The sequence below is a fragment of the Lepidochelys olivacea genome (genome assembly GCF_965140295.1).
Source record: "Lepidochelys olivacea isolate rLepOli2 genome assembly, chromosome: 4".
Lineage (NCBI taxonomy): Eukaryota > Metazoa > Chordata > Testudines > Cheloniidae > Lepidochelys > Lepidochelys olivacea.
Window position 1 is genome coordinate 87294260 of NC_140414.1, and position 26063 is coordinate 87320322.

At 42.0% G+C, this 26063-nt stretch overlaps 1 protein-coding gene across 3 annotated transcripts in view; it reads left to right on the plus strand.

Annotated features, from left to right (window-relative positions):
* The window catches only part of SNX25 (sorting nexin 25), a 147038-nt gene extending 122032 nt beyond the window's left edge, over window positions 1-25006 (plus strand). The window contains exons 14-19 of one of the 3 annotated variants that reach the window (XM_084626143.1): window positions 4532-4696; window positions 14806-14923; window positions 17727-17793; window positions 21113-21294; window positions 23906-24006; window positions 24546-25006. In XM_084626143.1, coding sequence (XP_084482269.1) covers window positions 4532-4696; window positions 14806-14923; window positions 17727-17793; window positions 21113-21294; window positions 23906-24006; window positions 24546-24626 — 714 coding nt within the window. In that variant the 3' untranslated portion in view covers window positions 24627-25006. The remainder of the gene's footprint in view (window positions 1-4531; window positions 4697-14805; window positions 14924-17726; window positions 17794-21112; window positions 21295-23905; window positions 24007-24545) is intronic. The other 2 variants (XM_084626141.1, XM_084626142.1) reach the window with 2 other exon arrangements.
* The last annotated feature ends 1057 nt before the right edge of the window (window positions 25007-26063 follow it).

The following is a 26063-nucleotide window of genomic DNA, read 5'->3' on the forward strand; positions in this document are numbered from 1 at the left end:
ATCCTAGAGGATCTTCCAGTCAGTTGCGATCTCCGGCAGTGTAGCGTGGCAGCTGCTGAGGCACACTCCCTACCCCGGACCCACGCCGCTCCTGGAAGCGGCCAGTGCGGCTCTGAGGGCGGTGGGTCTCTACTCACTGCTCCTGCCTGCAAACACCGCCCCCACAGCTACCATTGGCTGGGAGAGCTGTGGGGGCGGTGCTTGCAGAGAGGGGCAACGTGCAGAGCCATATACCTCCCACCCCTCCCAGGGGCCGCAGGGGCGCATTGGCATCTTCTGGGAGCAGTGTGGGGCCGAGGTACTCAGGGAGCCTGCCGTAGCTTCACTGCGCCCACTGCCGATCGGGAGCCACCGGAGGTAAGTGCTGCCTGGTGGGAGGCCACACTCGAACCCCCAGCCCTGACCCCCCTCCCAGAGCCAGCTCCCTATACTCCCTCCTTCACCCCAACAGTCTGCCCCAGCCTGGAGCCCCTTCCTGCACTTCTATTCCAGGCTCAGCCCGAAGCCCCCTCCCACACTGCGAACCCCTCAGCCCCAGCCCAGAGCCTGCGCCCCCTCCCGAACCCCAACCTCCTACCCCAGCCCTGTGAAAGTGAGTGAGGGTGGGGGAGAGTGAACTACGGAGTGAGGGGGGGATAGAGTGAGCGGGGCGGGGCTTTGGGAAAGGGGCAGGGACTCGGGGAAGGGGCAGAGTAGATCCTGGGTTGCCCTTGGATTCAAAAAGTGATCTTGGGCATAAAAAGGTTGGAGACCACTGGTTTAGAAGGTCGTGCTGCAGTCACTGCTCCTCCTACCACAGGTGCGAACTTTCCAAAGCGCCATTGTGGGTGCTCGACCCCTGGCTGGGCCCAAGGCCCCGCCCCCACTCCACCCCTTTCCCCAAAGCCCCACCCCTGCTGTGCCTCTTCCCGCCCAATTCCACCTCCTTCCCCGAGCGCGCTGCGTCTTCGTTCCTGCCCCCGCCCCCTCATACCACAAAACAGCTGTTTGCGACAGGTGGGAGGCGCTGGGAGAGGGGAGGAAGCGCTGATCTGTGGGTCCTGCCAGTGGGCGGGAAGCACTGCAGGAGTGGGAGGGGAGCTGATGGGGGCTGCCGGTGGGTGCTCAGCACCCACCATTTTTTCCCCGTGGGTGCTCCAGCCCCGGAGCACCCACGAAGTCGGCACCTATGCCTCCTACTCTGGAAGGACCAGGGAGAACTCACACCACTCATTCTTTTGTGACTTTCTGAAAGTCTGTAGTTCAGACAGTCATTATGTTCTTTTCTCTTGGAGAGATCTCAACGGGTAGTTGCGGGCAATCGCCCCCTTCCCAAAGAGCTCTCAAGTGTGCAGTGCCACAAGGAGTCATTCTGTTACCTCTCCTATTCAATGCGTGTATAGGACTGTTAGGAGACCTAATAAGGGTGCATGGGGTTCAGTATTTTCACTGCGCCGATGACATCCAACTGTATGCCTCTTTCTCTTCTGATGTAGTTCAGCACCTCAGCCAGTGTCTAGCTGAGACTAGGGCAAGGCTGAGAGCAAGCTGGCTGATGCTGAACCCAGCTAAGGCAGAGCTGACAATGGTGGGTTGGGGGAAGCAGCTGGAGGAGATGGCAGAGGTAATATCGGCCCCTTTGGTTGAGGGAGTATGTGTGACATTGGTGAATAGTGCTCACGTCTCATGGGCGATGTTCGTTGCCAAGAAGCTGTTTGAGGATCATATTACAGTGGTGACCCAGTCAGCTTTTTACTATCTGTATCTGGCTGGGAGGTTGCGACCTTTTTTTTCTGATGTGTACCTTGCCACTTGTACCCATGCTTGTGTCACCTCAAGATTAGACTATTGTAATGTGGTCTACATGGACTACACCTTACAACCATTCAGAGGCTGAAGCTGGTGCAGAATGTATGTGCTTGCTTAGTGAGCGGGACACCTCACTGGGAGCACGTGACCCCAGTGCTTTGGGATTTGCTTGGCTGCCTATTGGTCTCCAGGTGAAGCTTAAGGCATTGGTCATGACCTGTAGACTATCAAGCCCTAAATGGCCTGGGACTGGCCTAGCTGAGGGTCCACCTCTCCCTGTGTCCTTCTGCCACAGCTATGGTCAGCAGCGCACTTGAGGTGGTCCTCTTTGTTATAAAAGGTGGGGGTTGCTGGCAGGGCATTCTCTGCTGGGGATCCAGGACTCTGGAACTTGCTCCCTCATTTGGTTCTATGGAGCCTGAATTTGGTGACCTGCAAAAGACACCTCTTGAACAGGGTCTCAGAAGGAGGCTGAAGGTGTGCTTTTTAGATTATGAAGGGAATAGGTGGTTGGCTGGCCAAATTCCTGTGGAATTGATTTCAGTGCTGCTGAGTTTTAATTTGATAGTATGTATTGTATGATTATGTAATTATATTAGATTGCCTAGAGCCTTGGCTAGGCATCATTATTATTTTAAATCTAAATAAATGAATAAAAGGTATGGTTTAGATAGGACAACCTTTAAAGTGGCTGTGTTTTGCCCCAAAAGGTGAAATTGTATTTGGCCTCCAGTAGCAACAAACAGGAGACATTATACAATTTACAGATACAGCAATAGGGGTTTTCAGGGCCACCTGGGTTTAACATTGCTGTTTGTTTAAAGCAGACTGTTTAACAATTAAGAAAAACTGTTCTAGATTCTGAAGTTCAGAGACTAATAGGCCACCTCTGAGTCAGGAAAAATGAAACTAGCGTATTCATTGATATGAAAAGTAAATTGTTTGATTTTAGAGTAATCTTTTTCCTAGACAGCTTTTGTTTGTTTTCCAGGTACTATAATACAACCAAACATTGCTGTAAATCAGCAAGGTATATTTCCCTCAGGAAGTGAAATAATTGTATGTATGTTCTCTTTCAAAAGTAGAATGCTGCTGAAGTGGAACTGAGCACCATTAATATTCAATGTACTTTTTTTTAAACTGGGGATAGGATTTCAAACCCTGAATGTTTGCCATTTCATTGCTGTGCTTTTCAAAGGCATCATTAAAAAGTAGCAGAAATGTATTGAAATATGAAACTCAATTAGATTATTGCATATCTAACTGCTATTTCTTGGGTGCTGTACTACCCTTAAATAAATACTTCAGATTTTAAGCATCAAACTTTAAGACTTTCTTTTTCCCCCTTCTGTGTCCTCTTGTCCCTTTCTGTTTCCTGCTGTTCTAGATTCCCTTCACTCCCAGCTGCTCATGGTCAGGTGCCCCATCCTCCATCCCAATAACCTTTCCTGCAAACCATCCTTTATGTCAGTGTCTGAGGAACCCCCTTTATTTGGTGCTGCTTCTCTGGTGCTCAGAACCCAATCCTGTTTATCTGCATCTTCCTTCTGCTCCAGATTCCCTCTTTCCACACCCACAGACCAGGCAAAGCAGCTAGTTCTGTGCAGGTTTCCCTGCAGATGAAGTAAATTAGGTAGAGAAAGTGTAGTTTCAGGCAATCAAAAATCTGCAGATTCTAGTTTCCAGTGAAAAATAAAAATGACACTTGGGCATGACTACAGGGGAGAGCTTAGTGGATGGGCAATTTATAGCAGTGCCTAGTTGGGAAAGAATTACTGGCAATAATCTGTGAAAATCAAAGCACATGCAAAGCCTTGACAGAAGGGAAAGCTATTATCATAATTTCACTGTAACTATGGGTATTGTATGAAAAGTGACTATGTAAAAACAGTTCCTCCTTACTCAACAAATATGCTCCCTGTGTATTTCCTCTGTGTGTCTCATATTTGCATATTTTACTGTCTAAAATGTACTACTTTTTACTATTAAATAACTGCAGAGCCAAGATAAGCTGGATTCTGTTCTGGGTCATACATCATTTTACCAGCATTGTTACCAATGAACCTAATACTCCTCTCACTTACACTGGCCTAAATCAGGAGTAAATCCATTGTAACCATTGGTATATTACCAGCGTGAGAGCCGAGTCAGTCCTTGCGTTTAAGTCTTTATTGGAGGAGAGGGGGTGATGTACAAGCCCAAAAGAAAAGGAGTACTTGTGGCACCTTAGAGACTAACCAATTTATTTGAGCATAAGCTTTCGTGAGCTACAGCTCACTTCATCGAGCTGTAGCTCACGAAAGCTTATGCTCAAATAAACTGGTTAGTCTCTAAGGTGCCACAAGTCCTCCTTTTCTTTTTGCGAATACAGACTAACACGGCTGTTACTCTGAAGCCCAAAAGAATACATCTTGAGTTTCAGATCCCATGTTGAACTTGTGGCATTGGCATTTAGAAAAGCCATCTCTCTAGTGGTATATCAGTTTGATTTCAGAGTGATTGTGAGACCATAAGCTTGGAACTCCACAATGCCATTTTTATAGTCCTTTTAATTTTCCGCTTTTAAATAAATAATGTTTTAAAACCAATTCAGACACTCCCCTTATTCACTAATGCTAGTCTCACTGTGCACCTGATTAGTGTATTAATCAGCAATACCGAAGAGTCTGTTGCACCTTATTGCTTAAATAATTCATATTTAATTGATATGTTGTGAATAGTCTTCATTCTGTTTTCTCCACAGAAGCTGCTTTCTGATGAAAGACTATGTCAGAGCGAAGCACTTTATGCCTTTCTGAGCCCTTCCCCTGAGCACCTCAAAGTTATTGATGTGCAAGGAAAGAAATCTGCTTTTTCACTCTCATCATTTCTGGAAAGACTTCCTGGTGATTTCTTTTCTCATCAAGAGGTGAGTGGTAGAAAAGTAATTTTCCTAGATTTAATTATTTGTCCAATATAAGCTGCTAATACAACACTTTTGAATGGTAGTTAATATTGGAGGGTGTTTGCGAAGATGCTGTTCAGTTTACTGTAAGCAAGTCAATGGTGAGATATTAAAGCTCTCTACTAAATTTAATGCAGTTTGCTAATAAAACATGTTTTATCCAGTGATGAGCTACCAAAATCTTAACAACGGGTTCCCTCCTCACCCCACAAGGGGGTCATTGCCCCCCCCCCAGGACCCGTGCCCCATCCACCCCCTCCCCTGTCCCCTGACTGCCCCCAGAACCGGACAGGAGGGTCTCGTGGGCCACCGTTGTGAGTGCCCACCCCGCCCCTAAGAGCCAGAGGCATCTGCCGGGGGGCGAAGTGGGGAGTCCCGGCGGTGCTTACCTGGGGCAGCTCCCAGAAAGCATCCGGCAGGCTCCTCTGGCTCCTAGGGCGAGGGAGCATAGCTAGGGGGGAGCAGGGGGAGTGGCCACTCCCCCACTGATCACATAAAAAGTGGCGCCTTAGGCGCCGACTTCCTGGGTTCTCCGGGGCTGGAGCACCCACGGGGAAAATTTGGTAGGTGCAGAGCACCCACCGGCAGCTCCCCACCCCACGCCCGGCCCCAGCTCACCTCCACTCTGCCTCCACCCCTGAATGCACCGCCCCACTCTGCTTCTCCGCCCCCTCCCCCGGCTTCCCGCGAATCAGCTGTTCGGAGGGAAGCCTGGGAGGGCTGAGAAGCAGGTGGCAGCATCCCGCTCAGGCCGAGGGTGGCGGAGGTGAGCTGGGGTGGGGAGCGGTTCCCCTGTGTGCCCCCCCCCGGGTTACCTGCTGTGGCACGGGCGGCCCTCCTCACGCCCCCCATCCCAGCTCACCTCCGCCTCCCTGGGCCTGAGCGGGAAGCCGCCGCCTGCTTCTCAGCCTGCCCCAACTTCCCACACGAACAGCTGATTTGCGGGAAGCCTGGGGGGGTGGAGAAGCAGAGCAGGGCGGCGCGTTCAGGGGAGGAGGCGGAGGTGGAGCGGAGGTGAGATGGGCTGGGGCTGGGGGTGAGGTGGGGAGCTGCCGGTAGGTGCTCTGCACCCACCAAATTTTCCCCTTGGGTGCTCCAGGGCTGGAGCACCCATGGAGTCGGCACTTAAGGTGCCACTTTTGGCCAGTTAAATTTAGAAGCCCTTTTAGAACCGGTTGTCCCTCGCGGAACAACCAGTTCTAAAGGGGCTTCTAAATATAATAATCGGTTCTAGCGAACCGGTGCGAACCGGCTCCAGCTCACCACTGGTTTTATCTCTGTGGAAAATATATAATATAGACAAGTGTATAGACTGCATATTCCAAGTCAATGAAATGTACACAGCCTGGGACACTTTTTGCTAGCAAAATTTCTGACCTTTCAAATGCTTAAATATAAAGCCTTTGTAGAGCTGTCCAGGGGTATCTCAGCTGTCTTGTGATAGTGAAACCCAGACTGGAGTGGGGAGAGGTATTCCTTTGATACAAAGGCTTTTCTTTTGTTCTGCTTCTCCACATCCTCCATGTAATTTTTTGTATATACCTTTTATGAATGTTGTTTTCTTCTGTGTAATATTGAAATTAGACAACCAGAAATAAGAGATCCAAATTCATTGGCCCTGATCTTCCTCACCGTATGTCCCTCTTTCATACCATTCATGTAGTTCTTTTACATGTGGCAGAGAAGAGCTTAATATGTGGCTAGGGCAAAAGTTAAATATTTTTTTCTTATACCATCTTTAGATTTATTTTTGCTTCTTTCAATTTATAAATTTTATAAAATGTGCTTATATGCTCTTCAGAAAGAAATCTGATGAGGTTCAACAAGGACAAGTGCAGAGTCCTGCACTTAGGACGGAAGAATCCCATGCACCGCTACAGACTAGGGACTGAATGGCTAGGCGGCAGTTCTTCAGAAAAGGACCTAGGAGTTACAGTGGACTAGAAGCTGGATATGAGTCAACAGTGTGCCCTTGTTGCCAAGAAGGCCAATGGCATTTTAGGATGTATAAGTAGGGGCATTGCCAGCAGATCGAGGGATGTGATCGTTCCCCTCTATTTGACATTGGTGAGGCCTCATCTGGAGTACTGTGTCCAGTTTTGGGCCCCACACTACAAGAAGGATGTGGAAAAATTGGAAAACGTCCAGCGGAGGACAACAAAAATGATTAGGGGACTGGAACACATGACTTATGAGGAGAGGCTGAGGGAACTGGGATTGTTTAGTCTGCGGAAGAGAAGAATGAGGGGGGATTTGATAGCTGCTTTCAACTACCTGAAAGGGGGTTCCAAAGAGGATGGATCTAGACTGTTCTCAGTGGTGGCAGATGACAGAACAAGGAGTAATGGTCTCAAGTTGCAGTGGGGGAGGTTTAGGTTGGATATTAGGAAAAACTTTTTCACTAGAAGGGTGGTGAAACACTGGAATGCGTTACCTAGGGAGGTGGTGGAATCTCTTTCCTAAGAAGTTTTTCAGGTCAGGCTTGACAAAGCCCTGGCTGGGATGATTTAGTTGGGGATCGGTCCTGCTTTGAGCAGGGGGTTGGACTAGATGACCTCCTGAGGTCCCTTCCAACCCTGATATTCTATGATTCTATGATGGTTTTGTCCTATGTGGCTGTACTGTACTATAAATCATACAGATCATAATCTAAGCACTTAAACCCTCACTAAATGCCACTGTTACTACGTATCAACATCAATCAACAACAAATTATCTCCTCCTCCTCCCTTACACTGCTGAAGTCACCCCATCAGAAAACCGCTCAGAGAAACAGGCTTTACAATGTGCCGTGAAATTGTTAGATCCACAGACCATGGGGGGAGGAAATGCCAGAGCTCAGTGCTCCTCTTCTAAGAATGTCCTGTCTCCCCTCCTCCAGAGAAGACATCTAATGACTGTCGGTTCCTTACTTGGCAGTGTAACCCTCACTGTTCCAATGTACTCGCTTCAAAGGCTGATAGATTGGTTTGGAGGCAGAGCTGACAGACCTGTTTCTCTTGTTTCCCCCTTTTGGCTCCACCTTTGCTCCCTGATACACAGGAATGTGCAGGGAGCCCTTAGCTGGCTCTGCAATATGTGAGGGATAATGATCACTACCACTATCCTGCACAGGCTCCTCCAATCCTGCCCCCAAGCAACCAAACTGCACTCTTTCTACTGTGTGGCAGTGGAAGAGGAGCTAGGATTGTGCTGTGCATGCACTCACCAGGGCAGCTCCATGGATGCCTTTACCACAGCTTCTCTGTGCTTCAGAACAGAGCCAGAGCACTCCCTAACTCAGAATAAATACTCTGTGGGGTTGAAAAGATCAATTCATTACCTCCAACAGTGAATGCAGGTAGGTCTGAATCTCTGAGGCAGTGGTCATTGCATAGCTAAATAGTGCCTCTGAAACCTCTGATCTTCCTGAGACCCTTCCAAATCACCACCTTCCCAAAAGGTGTAAAGTATTATTCAAGGCAAGTGGGTTCTCGTACAGTAAGTTTATACACACACACACAAGATGGAAGGAGAAAGAGATTTAAGGAACGGGGAGAAGGAAGGCAGGAACGTAACAGGAGGTTGGACTTGATGACTTATCAAGGCCCCTTCCAGCCCTCCATTTCTATGATTCTATCTTGGTGTATCTTTTGCTTTGTCTTTTCCTCCGTTTTTTTTCAGTCTCTGTTCTTTTTCCACTCCCTCATTTCTCTTCCTCTCTCATTCCCTGTTATGTTCCTGCCTTCCTTCTCCCCTGTTACTTAAATCTCTTTCTCCTTCCATCTTGTGTGTGTGTGTATATAAACTTACTGTATGAGAACCCACTTGCCTTGAATAATACTTTACACCTTTTGGGAAGGTGGTGAAGGACCAGGCAGAGGAAAAGACGAGCTAGTGAAGGAGAAATAGAGCTCAAGAATAGGTTTGCAGAGTTGGAAAATGAAGAAGGGGCTCAGCAGGTAGTCACTGAAGGTGGAAGGGCAAGGAAGAAGAGAAAAGCGGCTAGTCCTATAGGAAAAGGGGAAGAGTTAATGGAGATTACACCAAATATGAGCCCCAGGAGGATACAGGATGTGTTAAAGAGGATTACAAGGGAGAATAGGAATGGAAAGAACTTGCAGCCAGAGGGAACAGGGGATAGACTGGAGAATAGCACCGTCACTAGGAAAAGACAGGTCTATGTGATTGGGGACTCTTTACTGAGAAGAATAGATAGGCCTGTAACCAGAGCTGATCCAGAGAATAGGAGGGTGTGCTGTCTTCCAGGTGCTAAGATATGGGATGTAGACCTGAGGTTGAAAAGGATTCTAAAGGGAGCAGGAAAGAATCCCCTAATTATCCTTCATGTGGGACCAAATGATATGGCTAGATTCTCGCTGGAAAGTATTAAGGGACACTATGCTAGGCTGGGGAAGATGCTTAAGGAAATTGAGGCTCGGGTGATCTTTAGTGGGATTCTGCCTGTTCCTAGAGAAGGACAACAAAGGTGTGACAAGATTATGACTATCAACAGATGGCTTAGGCAGTGGTGCTATAAGGAGGGCTTTGGGATGTATGGCCACTGGGAGGCATTCATGGATAGAGGAAAGTTCTCTCGGGATGGACTTCATCTGAGTAGGGAAGGAAATAGACTTCTAGGATGGAGGCTGGGACAATTAAGAGAGCTTTAAACTAGGAATTAGGGGGAGATGGTTGGGAGATGTCCAGGTAATCTCCACGCCAGAATTTAGCATTGAGAGGAAAGAAAATGAAGCAAGAGAGGATACAGCCATGGGTAGGAGGAAGGGCAGTGTAGATACAAGTCTAATAGGTTATACTGGTAATAAAATGACCGTGCCTAATAGGATACAGAATGTGAGTGAGGCCAAACAGCAAAAATTAAGATGTTTGTACACTAATGCGAGGAGCCTAGGTAACAAAATGAAGGGACTAGAGCTACTGGTGCAGGAAGTGAAACCAGATATTATAGGGATAACAGAAACATGGTGGAATAGTAGTCATGACTGGACTACAGGTATTGAAGGGTATGTGCTGTTTAGGAAAGACCGAAATAAAGGTAAAGGTGGTGGAGTAGCATTGTATATCAATGATGAGATAGAATGTAAAGAAATAAGAAGCGATGAAATGGATATGACTGAGTCTGTCTGGGCAAAAATTAAATTGGGCAAGAAAACCATTAGAGCCTCCCCTGGGATAGTGCTTGGGGTGTGCTATAGACTGCCGGGATCTAATTTGGATATGGATAGAGCCCTTTTTAATGTGTTCAATAAAGTAAATACTAAAGGAAACTGTGTGATCATGGGAGACTTTAACTTCCCAGATAGAGACTGGAGGACGATTGCTAGTAATAATAATAGAGCTCAGATTTTCCTAGATGCGATAGCTGATGGATTCCTTCAGCAAGTAGTTGTTGAACCAACTAGAGGGGATGCCATTTTAGATTTGGTTTTGGTGAGTAGTGAGGACCTCATAGAAGAAATGGTTGTAGGGGATAATCTTGGCTCAAGTGATCATGAGCTAATTCAGTTCAAACTGAACGGAAGGATTAATAAAAATAAATCTGCAACTAGGGTTTTTGATTTCAAAAGGGCTGACTTTCAAAAATTAAGGAAATTAGTTAGGGAAGTGGATTGGACTGAAGAATTTATGGATCTAAACGTAGAGGGGGCCTGGGATTATTTTAAATCAAAGCTGCAGAAGCTATCGGAAGCCTGCATCCCAGGTAAGGGGAAAAAATTCATAGGCAGGAGTTGTAGACCAAGCTGGATGAGCAAGCATCTCAGAGAGGTGATTAAGAAAAAGCAGAAAGCATATAGGGAGTGGAAGAAGGGAGGGATCAGCAAGGAAAGCTACCTTATTGAGGTCAGAACACGTAGGGATAAAGTGAGACAGGCTAAAAGTCAAGTAGAGTTGGACCTTGCAAAGGGAATTAAAACCAATAGTAAAAGGTTCTATAGTCATATAAATAAGAAGAAAACAAAGAAAGAAGAAGTGGGACCGTTAAACACTGAGGATGGAGTGGAGGTCAAGGATAATCTAGACATGGCCCAATATCTAAACAAATACTTTGCCTCAGTCTTTAATAAGACTAAAGAGGATCTTAGGGATAATGGTAGCATGACAAATGGGAATGAGGATATGGAGGTAGACATTACCATATTTGAGGTAGAAGCGAAACTCAAACAGCTTAATGGGACTAAATCGGGGGGCCCAGATAATCTTCATCCAAGAATATTAAAGGAATTGGCACAAGAAATTGCAAGCCCATTAGCAAGAATTTTTAATGAATCTGTAAACTCAGGGGTTGTACCATATGATTGGAGAATTGCTAACACAGTTCCTATTTTTAAGAAAGGGAAAAAAAGTGATCTGGGTAATTATAGGCCTGTTAGTTTGACATCTGTAGTATGCAAGGTCTTGGAAAAAATTTTGAAGGAGAAGGTAGTTAAGGACATTGAAGTCAATGGTAAATGGGACAAAATACAACATGGTTTTACAAAAGGTAGATCGTGCCAAACCAACCTGATCTCCTTCTTTGAGAAAGTAACAGATTTTTTAGACAAAGGAAATGCAGTGGATCTAATTTACCTAGATTTTAGTAAGGCATTTGATACCGTGCCACATGGGGAATTATTAGTTAAATTGGATAAGATGGGGATCAATAGGAAAATTGAAAGGTGGATAAGGAATTGGTTAAAGGGGAGACTACAACAGGTCCTACTGAAAGGTGAATTGTCAGGCTGGAGGGAGGTTACCAGTGGAGTTCCTCAAAGATCGGTTTTGGGACCAATCTTATTTAATCTTTTTATTACTGACCTTGGCACAAAAAGTGGGAGTGTGCTAATAAAGTTTGCAGATGATACAAAGCTGGGAGGTATTGCCAATTTAGAGAAGGACAGGGATACCCTACAGGAGGATCTGGATGACCTTGTAAACTGGAGTAATAGTAATAGGATGAAATTTAATAGTGAGAAGTGTAAGGTCATGCATTTAGGGATTAATAACAAGACGCATCAATTAGAAGTAACGGAGGCGGAAAAGGACCTTGGAGTATTGGTTGATCATAGGATGACTATGAGCCGCCAATGTGCTATGACTGTGAAAAAAACTAATGCGGTCTTGGGATGCATCAGGAGAGGTACTTCCAGTAGGGATAAGGAAGTTTTAGTACCATTATTCAAGGCACTGGTGAGACCTCACCTGGAATACGGTGTGCAGTTCTGGTCTCCCATGTTTAAGAAGGATGAATTCAAACTGGAACAGGTACAGAGAAGGGCTATTAGGATGATCCGAGGAATGGAAAACTTGCCTTATGAAAGGAGGCTCAGGGAGCTTGGCTTGTTTAGCCTAACTAAAAGAAAGTTGAGGGGAGATATGATTGCTCTCTATAAATATATCAGAGGGATAAATACCAGAGAGGGAGAGGAATTATTTAAGCTCAGTACCAATGTGGACACAAGAACAAATGGATATAAACTGGCCACTAGGAAATTTAGACTAGAAATTAGATGAAGGTTTTTAACCATCAGAGGAGTGAAGTTTTGGAATAGCCTTCCAAGGGAAGCAGTGGGGGCAAAAGATCTATCTGGCTTTAAGATTAAACTCGATAAGTTTATGGAGGAGATGGTATGATGGGATAACATGGTTTTGGTAATTAAGTATTCATGGTAAATAGGCCCAATGGCCTGTGATAGGCTATTAGATGGGGTGAGATCCGAGTTACCCAGGAAAGAATTTTCTGTAGTATCTGGTTGATGAATCTTGCCCATATGCTCAGGGTTTAGCTGATCACCATATTTGGGGTCGGGAAGGAATTTTCCTCCGGGGCAGATTGGAAGAGGCCCTGGAGGTTTTTCGCCTTCCTCTGTAGCATGGGGCACGGGTCACTTGCTGGAGGATTCTCTGCTCCTTGAAGTCTTTAAACTACGATTTGAGGATTTCAATAGCACAGATATAGGTGTGAGGTTTTTTTTTGTAGGAGTGGTGGGTGAAATTCTGTGGCCTGCGTTGTGCAGGAGGTCAGACTAGATGATCATAATGGTCCCTTCTGACCTAAATATCTATGAATCTATGATTTGGAAGGGTCTCAGGAAGATCAAAGGCTTCAGAGGCACTATTTGCTCCATATGCTTGAGCTACTCTTATACTCCTCCTCAGCAGTTCATCCATGTTTCAACTTTTTGTAGGATTCCCTTTTGATTTTCTGGTAATTAAAGAGCTCCTGATGGAGCCATATTGGCCTCTTACTGTTCTTTCTTTCTATCTTTCCTTTGCACTGGGATAGTTTGCTGTTGTGCCTTTAATATTTTCTCCTTGAGAAACTGGTAGCCCTCCTGAATCCTTTTAGTCCTTAGATTTTCTTCCCCTGGGACCTTACCTACCAGTTCTCTGAGTTTGTTAAAGTCTGGTTTTTTTGAAGTCTATTTTCCATATTCTTCTTCTCTCACATCTTCCATCCTTTCCTTAGAATCATGAAACCTATCATTTCATGATCACTTTCACCCAAATTGACTTCTACCTTCAGATTTGCAACCAATTCCTGTTCATCAGAATCAACCAATTCCAATTTGCAACCAATTCCTGTTCATCAGAATCAAGTCTAAAATGGCTGTTTGCCTGGTTATTTCTTCCACTGTCTGAAACAAAAAGTTGTCCCCAATACACTCCAAGAACTTACTGGAACTTTTGTTTTTTGCCATATTACTTTTCCAACTGATATCTATGTAGTTAAAGCCTCACATTACTACCTGGTGATTTAGATATTTCTGTTATTTAATCTATAAATGCCCCATTCACCTGCTTTTTCTGATTTGGAGGCATATAGTAGACTCCTACCATGACATCACTGCTATTTTTTGTCCCTTTTATCTTTAGCCAGAGACTTTCAACTGGTCTGCCTCTCACCTCCCTCTGGACCTCAGGACAAGTATATATATTCTTGATGTATAATGCAACACCACCTCCCTTTTTACTCTTCCTGTCCTTCCTGAACAAGCTATACACCTCTTGACCAATATTCTAGTTATGAGACATTTCACACCAAGTCTCTGTAATGCCAGTTAAGTAATAATTTATTTTATGTACTAGCACTTCCAGTTCTTCCTGTTTATTCCCAGTACTCTATGCACTGGTTCCTCTTGCTGGCTTTCCTCAGTAGGGACATGCAGGCTGCATTCCCAGCAAGTTGAGACCAGGGCCTGGGTGGAAGTATTTCAGGGTCAAGGGGCAGGCAGAGGAAGAGCTAGCAGTGGTGTTAACAACAGGCTGTTTTCCTCCCATTGCAGGTCCTTCCTTGTAGATTACTTCCAAGTTAAGAAATAGGGAAAAAAAAACCCAGCATGCAGCCCTGCCTCCCTGCCCTCCTCCGCTGGTGAACTCAGCTGGCTAATTCCCTTAGTCTCCCAGCTACCTTCGTTTTACCAGCCTGTAAGATAGAAGGAAAGAATGATGGAAGGGGATGGAGAAAGCAGAACATAATTTTTTTCTTTATTCCTTTTCTTTTGTTTCAAAAAAGTTGAGGGAAGGCCATTGTGAATGGATCCCAGACCAGTGCTTCTGCCGAAACAGCCCAAGCTTTCAGCATATGCTACAGCTCAGCTATTGCTCAATGGCACAGTCTAGACATATTTGCTGTTATTTTACCTGAACAAACACCCATTAAACCTTGCTGAATGTTACATGTTCACTTGTTAAAAAAGAGTTTTTTCACTTTATTCCTTGATTTGTAATTTCTAGAGGAAATGTTCTCATTATGTAACTTTTTTCCATTCTAGGTCATTCCTCGGGTTCTTCAAATATGTTAGGCTAGGAATATTTCTCTTCATTACTGTTTTCAAAATGATATACTGGAGCTGTTTGAGATCTGTACTATTTATACAGCTCCTTGGAAAAGACTCCATACATTTAGAGTACATTTCTTAGCTATCAAGACCAAAACCAAATCATAGGAAAAACAGAATTATTAGTATTTTGCACCATTACAAATGAGAGGTGGTTTAGGTTCATGAACTAAGTAGTGGGAGGGAAATGAGCTCTAAAACTAATATCCCTTAACAACTCTCTTCCATACTGTACCTGTATTGCTCTTTTAGGAGGAGACAGAAGAGGATAGTGACCTGTCAGACAATGGAGATGATGTGGATGGTAAACGAGATGCTCTTGCTGAGCCGTGTTTCATGCTGATTGGAGAGATTTTTGAGCTGCGAGGAAGTAAGCTTTGAACTTGCTTGCTTATTAGTGGATTCTGTTGGTTAAGAAAAAAGCTAGGAAATATTGATTTTCAGATGTCAAAATGAATCACTGTTTTCCTACCATTTAAATGAGTGGAGATATTTTTGCAATGTAAAACACTGATTTCTTTGGAAATCAATGTTTTTTAATTTCTGACTCTTCTGGGGATAAGCTCCCAATCATAACATTGCAGTAACAATGCAACAGTTTGGGAGTTTTGCATTAAATATTTGTAAGCTTCACCTCAGTTTAAAAATGTTCTATATTTCCAAAACACAGGCAAAAATCAGAGTATGCTTTTGTGTCAGGATACTGCATTTTACAGTGAACTAATTCCAAGGAAAAGGAAAGTAGATGGTTTATCATATTGACATGCATGTGTCAAAGCAACATGACTTCCACATCCATTATAAAAAAAAGTGTCTTACTCCAAATATAACTAAAATACATAGTAGACTTGAAGCAACAAAATGATAGAATTAGGAACTCATTTGGTGCTGGATCTTTCATGCTTTGCATGTCTGAGTAATGGCTGCATGATCAGGTCCATGGACAGAAGCATCAAACAGAACTATTTTGTGTCCACTAGAAGATGCAACTGTATTTAGCCACACATAGTATTTGCTTAAAAAAAATTTTGTTTTCAGAGCAACTATTCTAAAATATCACACCTTTCAAAATGCTGTAATTACATGCCCCAACCGGAGATCTTTGCAAATTCAGATCTTTCCCAAGACAGCCTTGTTAAGAGAGTGACAGTTTACTGAGGATTTGACAGTTAGGAGGGAATATTCAAATTGTTCCTTCAGTTATTCTTGATGACAAGAAGCTGCTTTTTTTCTTTTTGCAAATGTATCCAGAATGTCAGTGCCATTGATGAATACCAAATATCCTATTGTTAGATGTACAAGTGCAAAAAAAAGGCTTAGGAAGTAGTGCTGGGCCACAGTTAGTGTAAACGTTTAGGTTATATAGTCTTAAAAAAAGAAACCCTTCCAATAGGAACCAAAAATTAACAATGTAGATCTTTGCCTATATTTAAAAAGATATACAAAAATGGGAAATGGTTTAAAAATCATTATTTCTACTCCTTCCTATGATCTAAACTTGTCCTTGGCTATCTGCACAGAATAAAGAGAAGCATATCATTGGAATAATCACAGTTCATCCTTTCTATCAGAAGGAAGAAAAATCTAATTCTTCATTGGCTTTGATATTTGTAGTGTATAAATCCACTAGACATCATGTTCCAGAATATTAACTCTGTTTCTTCCTGTTCTTCTGTTTCTATAAATTGAAAACTTGAACTAGTGATTCCCATGTAGCATGGTTCTTTCAGTGTTATTACCAGTTATACCCAGGCTGTTTTTTCATATATCTTCTTCTTGGTAACATTTGATGTCCCTTATTTTTTATCTCTATTTGTGAACTTTCACTGTGTGGCCCCTGATAGGAAGGTGGCAAAGTTGAATCAAGTCATGCAAGGTCTAAGTGCAGTCGTAGGCCTTTGAGCGCTTCCATTGTTAGTCCTTGTTGGACAAGAGTAAACCACCATTGGGCTCAACATTGGCCTAATTCTTTCCCATTGAAGCCAATGGGAGTTTTACCACTAACTTCAGTAGACGAAAACTTAGGCCAACACTGACGACTACTGAACATCCCACACTGCGTTTTTCTTTTCTTGCTGGCCAAGTTGGGATAGTAGCAAAAGGTCCTTTATCAGACAACAAGCTACAGCATTCTTTTTCTGGCCAGTCTAGCTTTTGGGGGTCTCTGGGCAAGGAAAGCTCCCCTAGTTTAGTTCCAACATGATCAAATCATGAAAAAAAAATGACTAACGTAATGATTGAACCTAATGACCGGAAGATTCTAAATGCAAGGGAAAAAAGTAATTCTTGAACTTTGTTAATTGTGCTACTGATGCACATTTTGAAGAGACAGTCCCATTTGGCTAACTTACTCATTTCCTGTGCAGTTCACTTTCTGCAGAGGAGAACTTCTAGTTAATTGTTTGAGATGCAGATCAATAGAGAAAAGAAGTGACCAAATTTTGTGAGAAACTTGAATGGTTTCTATGATGTCCAGTTTGCTGAATGGGTTTTTAAGGCTTTTATTTCTCTTTTTAGTAGTGCAGGATAGCTGAAGCTTATTCAGAGGAAAAACTCACTGCATTTTCAGTCTACATATTTTTTCTATATAATAATTTCTTCTGCTGCCTTAATGATTTTTGAAAAATAAGGTGTCTCTCAGTACTTACAATATCAGTGCTTACACTATTGCAACCCACTGTGTTAGATATTTGTTTAATCGTTTATTAAAATGACAATGCTGAATTACAAACACTGTCCACAAAAGTCTCTTGTATTCCATGAACTCTGGGCAGCAAGCTACATTAGAGCTGGACGTGAACCACAACAGTAGCTCTTAATATGTGGCTGGGACTTAATCTCTAGTTGAAATGGAAATGCTACTGTCAGACACAGCAAGAACAAACATCCCAAATCTAAAAGAAGTGTGTTATTTCTTGCAGTCCCAGTGCAGTCATCTTTATTCTTTCTAGAAAGTTGAAGGAGCTAGTAAAGTAACCCAAAAATAACCGCATAGCAGGACAGACAGGAAAAAAAATCAGAAGTGAAAGAACTATGGATGTAAAGCTTGGAAAGTGAAACATTAATACAGATAATAGTAGATAAATGTATTGTAGTTTCTGTGTCATGATTGTGGAACCTAGAGAGTTACTGAATGTCTGGTCTTTATTTTCTTTCCTTTTTCATTATTCTAGTGTTTAAGTGGGTCAGAAAGACACTAATTGCACTAGTACAAGTCACTTTTGGAAGAACTATCAACAAGTAAGTAGCAGTTAAACTTTAACTCTGATTCTGGAATCATTGCTATATGAATAACTAACTGAAAGCAGACTATTTAAAATATCTATTGACATTCTGTTCATATAGTTAAGGCTCGGCCATTGTTGTCTTACTACAATTTAAAATTAAGTTTATTCTCATGTTGATCAGAGGGGAATCTAACACAGACGTACAAAATGGATCAAGAAGGGGCTCCCAAGGACCCAGGTTTAAATGAATGAAATCGGAGGGCCAGGGACCAGTCATCCCACCTCCTTCTCTGGCTGGCCAATGGGTGGGTAGTGTCTCTAGAAGAATAGGGTCCACCCTGCATTCCCCCAGCATGGGCTTTCTTCCTCCCCCTTTCTGCTGGGGCTGTCCCAATCACTGCTGGTCCCATCAAGTTTCCCATCCATTGAGGCAGGTGTGTGGCATTATGGTTCTGCTCCTATAATCTGTACCACAGTTCTGAAATCAAGATTGTTTCACAGGGATTTGCCATCTGTGGAATTAAATTAAAAAAGAACAAATATATTTCATTGGTGAGAAATGGGCGTGCTATAAAAATTGTCTGCTACTTTTTCCTTAAGAGTGAATTAGCACCTCACAGTTTATCAGATGCTATCCTGTAATTTCTGAAGGAGTTAAACATTATGCTGGTTTGAATGGCTTTTATTTTCTTAGTCTATCTGCTTTTCTTACGAACCCACAACATTTTCCCTAGATCTAAAACCTAGATTTTTGTTTTAAGCTGTTTCATTGTACAAGAGACTGTAAATTTACCTAAGTGACAGAAACCATTTTAAGTAGACAGTATGAGTGTGATTTATTTGTAAGGTAAAATAGCAATATATCATTACTCCTGTGCAAGCCAAAATGTCAGTTTTTCATTTGCATGGTTTACGACTCCAAGAAGACTTTTCCATGTTGTCATGAGGTTTAGGCCTGCAAAACGTGGCCATCACAGAGCTGGGTAAAAAGCTGGAAATCTCCTCATGAAAATTGTTGTGGAAAAACTTGTCCTTTCTTGGTTAAAAAAATGATAACTAATATAGCTCTTCTGCCAGGTGCAAAGGCCTGTAGTAAAATAGTTATTCGACAGAGCAGAAATTTGGTATCAAGGAATCTTGGTTTTTCCTTCCCACAGATCTTTGCTTGGTTTCATCATCAGAGCAGGCTCTAGAAAAGCATTTTAAAACTACTTCTTAAAATGAAACATAATTTGTTACTCTGCACTGTCATAAACTTTTGAAGCTTGAACACTATGTTTAAATGTCTGTTATCCTGTTGGTTTGCGAAAAGGTGTTGGCATAAAGCCAGCAGAAGGAACACAAGCAGATGGGTTTGAGTATTGGGAGTCTGCCTGAGTTATGGCAGCCTCCTGAGCTGCTTTGTTGGGTCACAGCTTTGCTTGGAATCTCTTTGGTACTGCATGCTGGGCCCCCATCACTGGTACACCACCTGCGCCAGGGCTTGACAGATGGTCCTCCAGAAGGCAGCCTTATGACAGTCTTCCACAGTCATTTTGCTGGGGGAATCCCCCCTAGACAGACTGTGTCACTTTGTCACTGTACCTGTAAAGGGCTAGAGATGGGGTAAGGATTTTACCCTAAATATTTCTTCAATAATTACTTGTCTGTGTAAGCAATTGCTGTAGTGGCTAAGGGATTTTAGGCAATAATGAATAGAAGGGAGGTAGTCCATGGGCTGCTCTCTTTTTTAGATGTGACCCACATTATGAACAAGTTGAAGAACGCCTGATGTGACTTCTATATAAACCTGGAGTCATTCTGAAAGTCAATGGGAGTTGAGTGACTAGCTCCCATTTGTGCCTCTGATAATCTCCCCCTAATCTCTGAAGGCCATAACTCCATATTAAAGATGAAGGTGGTTGCAATCTGCTCCACCTAATGCTAATTACATGTGCTCCTCAGGATACTGGCAAATTACCATTTTGGAAAAGCTTGAGCACTTGGCGTTTGTATTATAACCTGTAATTCTTCTTGGGGAAAACCTCCAAAAGTAAATCAAACCAAATATTTGTAATAATCAAAATGGCTGTAATGTGTTTCCATGTCAGTGTATGGTAACTCTTATTTGTAAGTGAAAAATCTACTCACTGACAAATAAATTGGGCTCTTTGTCATGTTGGTTTTACCCTATTGGATAATGTTTTCCATTAGAAAATGGAGGACAGCTATGATAATGATAATTTCAAAAGTCTGTAAACATCAGTTATTTCTGCAATACTTTCACCCAGGTGAAAGATCACTGAGAATCTGACAAAGCAATATTTTACCTTATTTTAGCTATGATGCTGTCATACAGGTAGGTAACACATCCCAGAAATCAAATAACAGTACAGGGTGGTCCCATCATCCTTTCAGCAGCTGAAGTCGCACATGCCAGAATTGCTTTAACAGCCTCCCACAGACATTATCGAATGGAAAATCGGAGAAGAAATTATTGGAAATGTTATGGTTGAGCCCTGATAGACTAATGGCCTTTGACAACAGCTACTTACTGAGGTTTAAATTGAATTTTTTCCCCTTGTATGTTCACATAATGCAAATAGGTAGCAAGAAAAACCTTACCCCTGAGAGAGTGCACACTTTGAATGGGGTTTGGTTTTGTTGTTGGGTTTTTTTGCTCATGCATTTGTTTGTTTTTAAGTATTTAAACTGTGTTCTGATTTTTAAATTGTGGTGTTGTAGCAAAGCAGTTAGTATGGTAGGTCATTGCTCTGGAGCTGGTTGTATATCCCAGAACTTGAGTTCTTTAAGCAAAGAGTGCTCGAGATGATGCAATTAGCCACAGGAGGAGGTGACCAGCTTGATCAGTCACCCTGGTTACAGCACTGCCTGTGAAAGAGCTTCCTGGGTACATTTCTAGAAAAGCTTCATCCTATTTTATCCAGCTGGAACATATGCCCATACTGTCAGGTTGTGGTTCCCAACTACCATTTTACTTCTCAGTGTAGCTCATCACCCTCCTCTGCTTTTCCCGAGCAGCAGTGAGCCTTTGTACATGGCCCCACAGTGTGCTGCTACCGTCCACTCCTTTAAATGGGTGTGTTCCTTAATTGCATTGAGTTCCATCTTCTTCACATCCCAGGAGCATACATTTGGAGCAACCCAAGCCACGTTTCCAGTAAGAGTGCACATAGCTGACTAGGAAGTGGGGGGCACTGGCCAAATCATCTGATATCATAGGCTGATAAACCGGCACCATTTTATGAAGTTGGTCATGTCTTCCACCATTTGTCTGTGTAAAATCTAAACTATTAATTATGACACGTTCCCCTTTAAATTTCTTTTTAAAGACAAATACGTGACACCGTAAGCTGGATATTCAGCGAGCCAATGCTTGTTTACTACATCAGTGTATTCCGAGATGCTTTCTGGCCAAATGGAAAATCAGCAGCCCCAACAAGATCCAAAAGCGAAGAGCAAAGTCAGGAGACAAAACAGAGAGCGCAGCAAAAACTACTTGAAAACATTCCAGGTGAGAACATCAGCGTTTCTCTACATAACCACATATGAAAGAAGTGAACGTTAAACCTACATTTTTCTTTTTACAGTTTAGATCGTACCTTCTAATGTTGAAAACAGGCACAATCTTGATCCCAGCCCTTATCCTTAGTGCCTCTGACAAGTAAATTGCAGCACTGTTCAGTGCAGAATGGGACTTCTATGCCCATGTCTAACATAATTAAAAAACTGGTAGCAAAGTCAGTAGAATCTGACTCTTCTCTTCTGGCTGAGATTTCAGAACCAGCTTCTCCCACCTCACAGTCTATCCTCATATTTGATTTTTATCTCTACGCTTCAAACAACACTGTTTTTAGTTTGAACCCTTTCATGAGGGTGTTAGATAAATTTTAGTGACTGTTCCCAGTCATTCCTTAGTGTCTCATTTGACCTTTGAAACTAACTAGATGATGATCATTTTTAGAATAAGATAGTAAAGCTAATCCAATTTAAATAAAGTTAAAAAAAAAAGGCAAAAAACCCCCCAATACTTACGTGATTTGGGGGCATCAAATTGTGCACATAGCTGGCATATGTACCTGTGTGAACTTCTTCCTGTTGTCCTTGTCTGTAAGATGAGAGTTTACGTAACTTTTTTCCAGTGTAGACTATAACAATTTAGGGATAGAACCAGGAAAATAACTGAGAATTCCCATCTCTCAGTCCCATGTTCTAACCACTTCTGAGGAGCTTAACTGAATACACTAAGCTTTTCCTACAGATTACATCTCTTTTGCATTCAGTCAAATCAGAGAACATTGTCGGCCAAAATTTTCATACTCTGATTTACAAGCCTCGATATGGATTTAGGAGCCTAACCTAAGTGGCCTTGATTTTTTAGAAGTGCTGATCGCCCATCAGATCTCTTTAGCTTTATTTTGTAGATGTGGTCTCAGCACACTGAAGCTGAGCCACATGTTCCTGGCTAGATTCTAACTGCTGTTAATATAGTTCCAGGAAAGCTTAGCTTGGCACAGGTCTCCCAGAGCAGTGTTCTTCAGAGGCAATCTATTCAGAAAACTCCTTTAGTGACAAATAACCTCATTCTCCCCCTCCCTCCGCCCCCCATTTATACTATGCTGAGAATGTTCTTCAGTTATTTGGAGGTTGTCTCTACACTGTTGTTGTTGTGCCACACATACAGCATGCCAGTATCATTTGGCTGTAGGAATAACCCCTACAGACTGATGCTCTTCCGTGTCTAGTGGTCATAAAACACCCATTCCTGAAATTTTCTTTCTTATTGTTTCAGTATTCCTCTTTATCGGTGGAACAGGTAGCACTGCCTGCTAAGATTGCCAGATACTTCCCATTATAACACTGTGATTTCAGTTGCTTATTATTCTGCCAAACTTTAACCATGTGGTCATAGGCAACCCTAATTCTGGCATTTCATAACTTCTGAGTGCTTAATTTTGCAACCTTAACATTCAGTTAATGTTTTGGTGTGTAATTAGTGTGTACTAAAATCAGGAGAATTTTTTGTTCAAGTTTGTGACCATCCAAAGAAGCCGAATATCTGGGAATATACAAATAATAAGCATATAGTTTTCTGCCAGAAAAACATGTTATAACTAGTGACTAGGAAATTAATCGTAAATCAGCTGATAATTGTGAAGGTAAATTTCAAATTTTAGCCTAATATAACTTAAATACCCTACTAGCTGATCTACCCAGCACCTGGATAGAGCAGGTTTAAATTACATATTTGATGCTTCACTAAACTTTGTTATACACACACTTTTGAGTAATTTTTAATTTGTGTTCAACAGGCAAAACACAACACAAGGTGTGCATGAAAAATATTTGATATATAGTATAAAGCACATCATACTAGGCGTTTGGTACATTATACATACTTGGCTTAACTAGAATAGTCAATCATAGCTTCTTCATGAAAAACACAGGATGTCTAGGAGCTTAATTTTTCTGTAGCAAAATGGAATGTGCTGCATGTTGCTAATGGTCAACCAAGAAAGCCCTAGTTTTTCCTTCCTAATAAGACTTAATTCAAATTGTAAATAATTCATCTAGAAATTTATCACTGCTCTGTTTATTTGGAGATATGTAGGCTTTTTAATTTAGAGAGGCAAAACTCTGAGATCACGTCTCTCCCCTCAAATCACTTGTTCAGATTATCAGAAACTGATATTTTCAACTAATTTTACTAACTGTATCGCTTACCTACTCATGTTGTGTATGTGAATATTTGAATAATACATGAGAATACAGGCCTAATGCTCTGCACTGCTAAACACCTAATATGCCCAGTATATCTTTGGTAATAGCACTCAGAGGGTGTTGCCAAAACAGCGTAAACAAAATTCTGATTTTAAAGGTCTTTGACGCAGATGCTTAAGCATATGCCTAATTTTAAGCATGTGAGTAGTCTCATTCATTGGCAGCTCATATGTTTTAAGTTAAACATGTGCTTAAGTTTTTTGCTTAATAGGAGCTTGAATTTATAATTCTAACCCCCTGTCATGGTATGTGGTGTCTTCTGGTGCACTTGCCATTAAGTAATTGTAAGCAGATATGGTTTATCAACATCAGGATGAAAATACAACCTAAAATGTTTGTTGCAGATACTCTACAGAGCCTTGTTGGACAACAAAATGCCCGTCATGGGATAATCAAAGTGTTCAGTGCACTGCAAGAAACTAGAGCCAATAAGCATCTACTCTATGTGAGTAACCAGAATATTATCTGTGAATTTTATTATTCTAAGTACTGAACTAATGGCTCAGTATTCTAACCTTTCAGACTGATTTTTTCCTTGTGTTTTTACAGTGCCTGGCACAATGGGGTCCTGATCCATCACTGGGTCTCTTAGGTGCTATGACAATAAAAATAATTGGTAGGCTCAGAAATGTCAATATGCCTAGAAACAAGAAGTTGTTTTCTTGCAGAGCTTTCTTACACTTAGAAGGTTTTTCAAAGCTTTTAAGGATTTCTTTCCCACTAAAGGGAAGTTGTAAAAATCTGCATTTACATTGTCATTTAGACTTTCTAATTTTGCATATTGAACAGGTGTTTAAAAAATCAGTTTTGGGGTGCTGCATGATGATATTGGCACATGGGAAATTAATGATAGTCCCATGCAGGGTGGACTAGATGAACCAGGTGATCCTATTATTTGTGATTATCTGAACATCTCAGAAAGGAGGTAGAAATTCTTATTTGCTGTTTACATTAATCTTAGTAGTTTTCCTTTTCTTTTTTCAGGTCTTGTTGGAACTGCTGCTAACTGAACTGTGTCCTGAGCTAAGAATTCATTTAGAGCAGCTTAAAGCTGCTCATGTTTGAATCTGCACAAGTGAACCACTAGAGAAATGTCTGTGTAATAATAGACATGAAACTTATCTTCCTCTTTTCCACAGAGGGCTGACTGAGGACTATTGAGTATTTTTTAGTTTTCTTTCTCCAGTTTTATGTGAAGTAAACAGACTTGAAAAGATCTGATGCTGTAGTAGGGTAGAAAAACAATGCTGCGTAGTTGCCAGCTTTATTTAAATTGTTCTATTTGAATACTTTTTGGTTTAAAATACAGACTGAAATATAAATGTTAATATAAGTTGTAAGAATCTAGAAAATATTTTAAACGTTTATCAAAAATGAAGTTTTGCTTAATAGTGGTAAACTAATGAATGTTGTACAGTTAATTTCCTCATTGAGGATTTGAACACTCCTTTATTGTGTATTGAAGAGCCTTGTTGTGCAATACTTCAGGTAAAGTTATTGTGAACATTTTATCTATTTTATTTTTACCAAATTTGAAGCATTTGTAAGCAATAAATAACAAAGTGGATTATGGTTGTCAGGATTCCTTCCCCACTCTAAACTCTAGGGTACAGATGTGGGGACCCGCATGAAAGACCCCCTAAGCTTATTCTTACCAGCTTAAGTTAAAAACTTCCCCAAGGTACAAACTTTGCCTTGTCCTTGAACAGTATGCTGCCACCACCAAGCGTTTTAAACAAAGAACAGGGAAAGAGACCACTTGGAGACATCTTCCCCTCAAGCCCTACACACCCCCTTTCCTGGGGAGGCTTGAGAATAATATCCTAGCCAATTGGTTACAGAATCATCAAAGACCCAAACCCCTGGATCTTGAAACAATGGAAAAATCAGTCAGGTTCTTAAAAGAAGGATTTTAGTTAAAAAAAAAAAAAAAGGTAAAAATCATCTCTGTAAAATCAGGATGGAAAATACTTTACAGGGTATTCAGATTCAAAACACAGAGGATCCCCCTCTGGGCAAAACCTTAAAGTTACAGAAAACAGGAATAAACCTCCCTCTTAACACAGGGAAAATTCATATAAAACAAAAGATAAACTAATCCGCCTTGTCTGATTTACCTATACTGGTTGCAATATTGGAGTCTTGGATTAGGATGGGTTGGAGAAGATGGATTTCTGTGGCCTCTCTCAGTCCCAAGAGAGAACAAAATGTAAACAAAGAGCACAAACAAAAGCCTTCCCCCACCCCAAGATTTGAAAGTATCTTGTCCCCTTATTGGTCCTTTGGGTCAGGTGCCAGCCAGGTTAGCTGAGCTGCTTAACCCTTTACAGGTAACAGGATGTTGCCTCTGGCCAGGAGGGATTTTATAGCACTGTATACAGAAAGGTGGTTACCCTTCCCTTTATATTTATGACAATGGTACCTGATGATAATTAGTAGTTAGTGGATGAGTTTGACATCAGTAGTTTCAGAGGAAATATTTTAATTGTATTATAGTCTGTC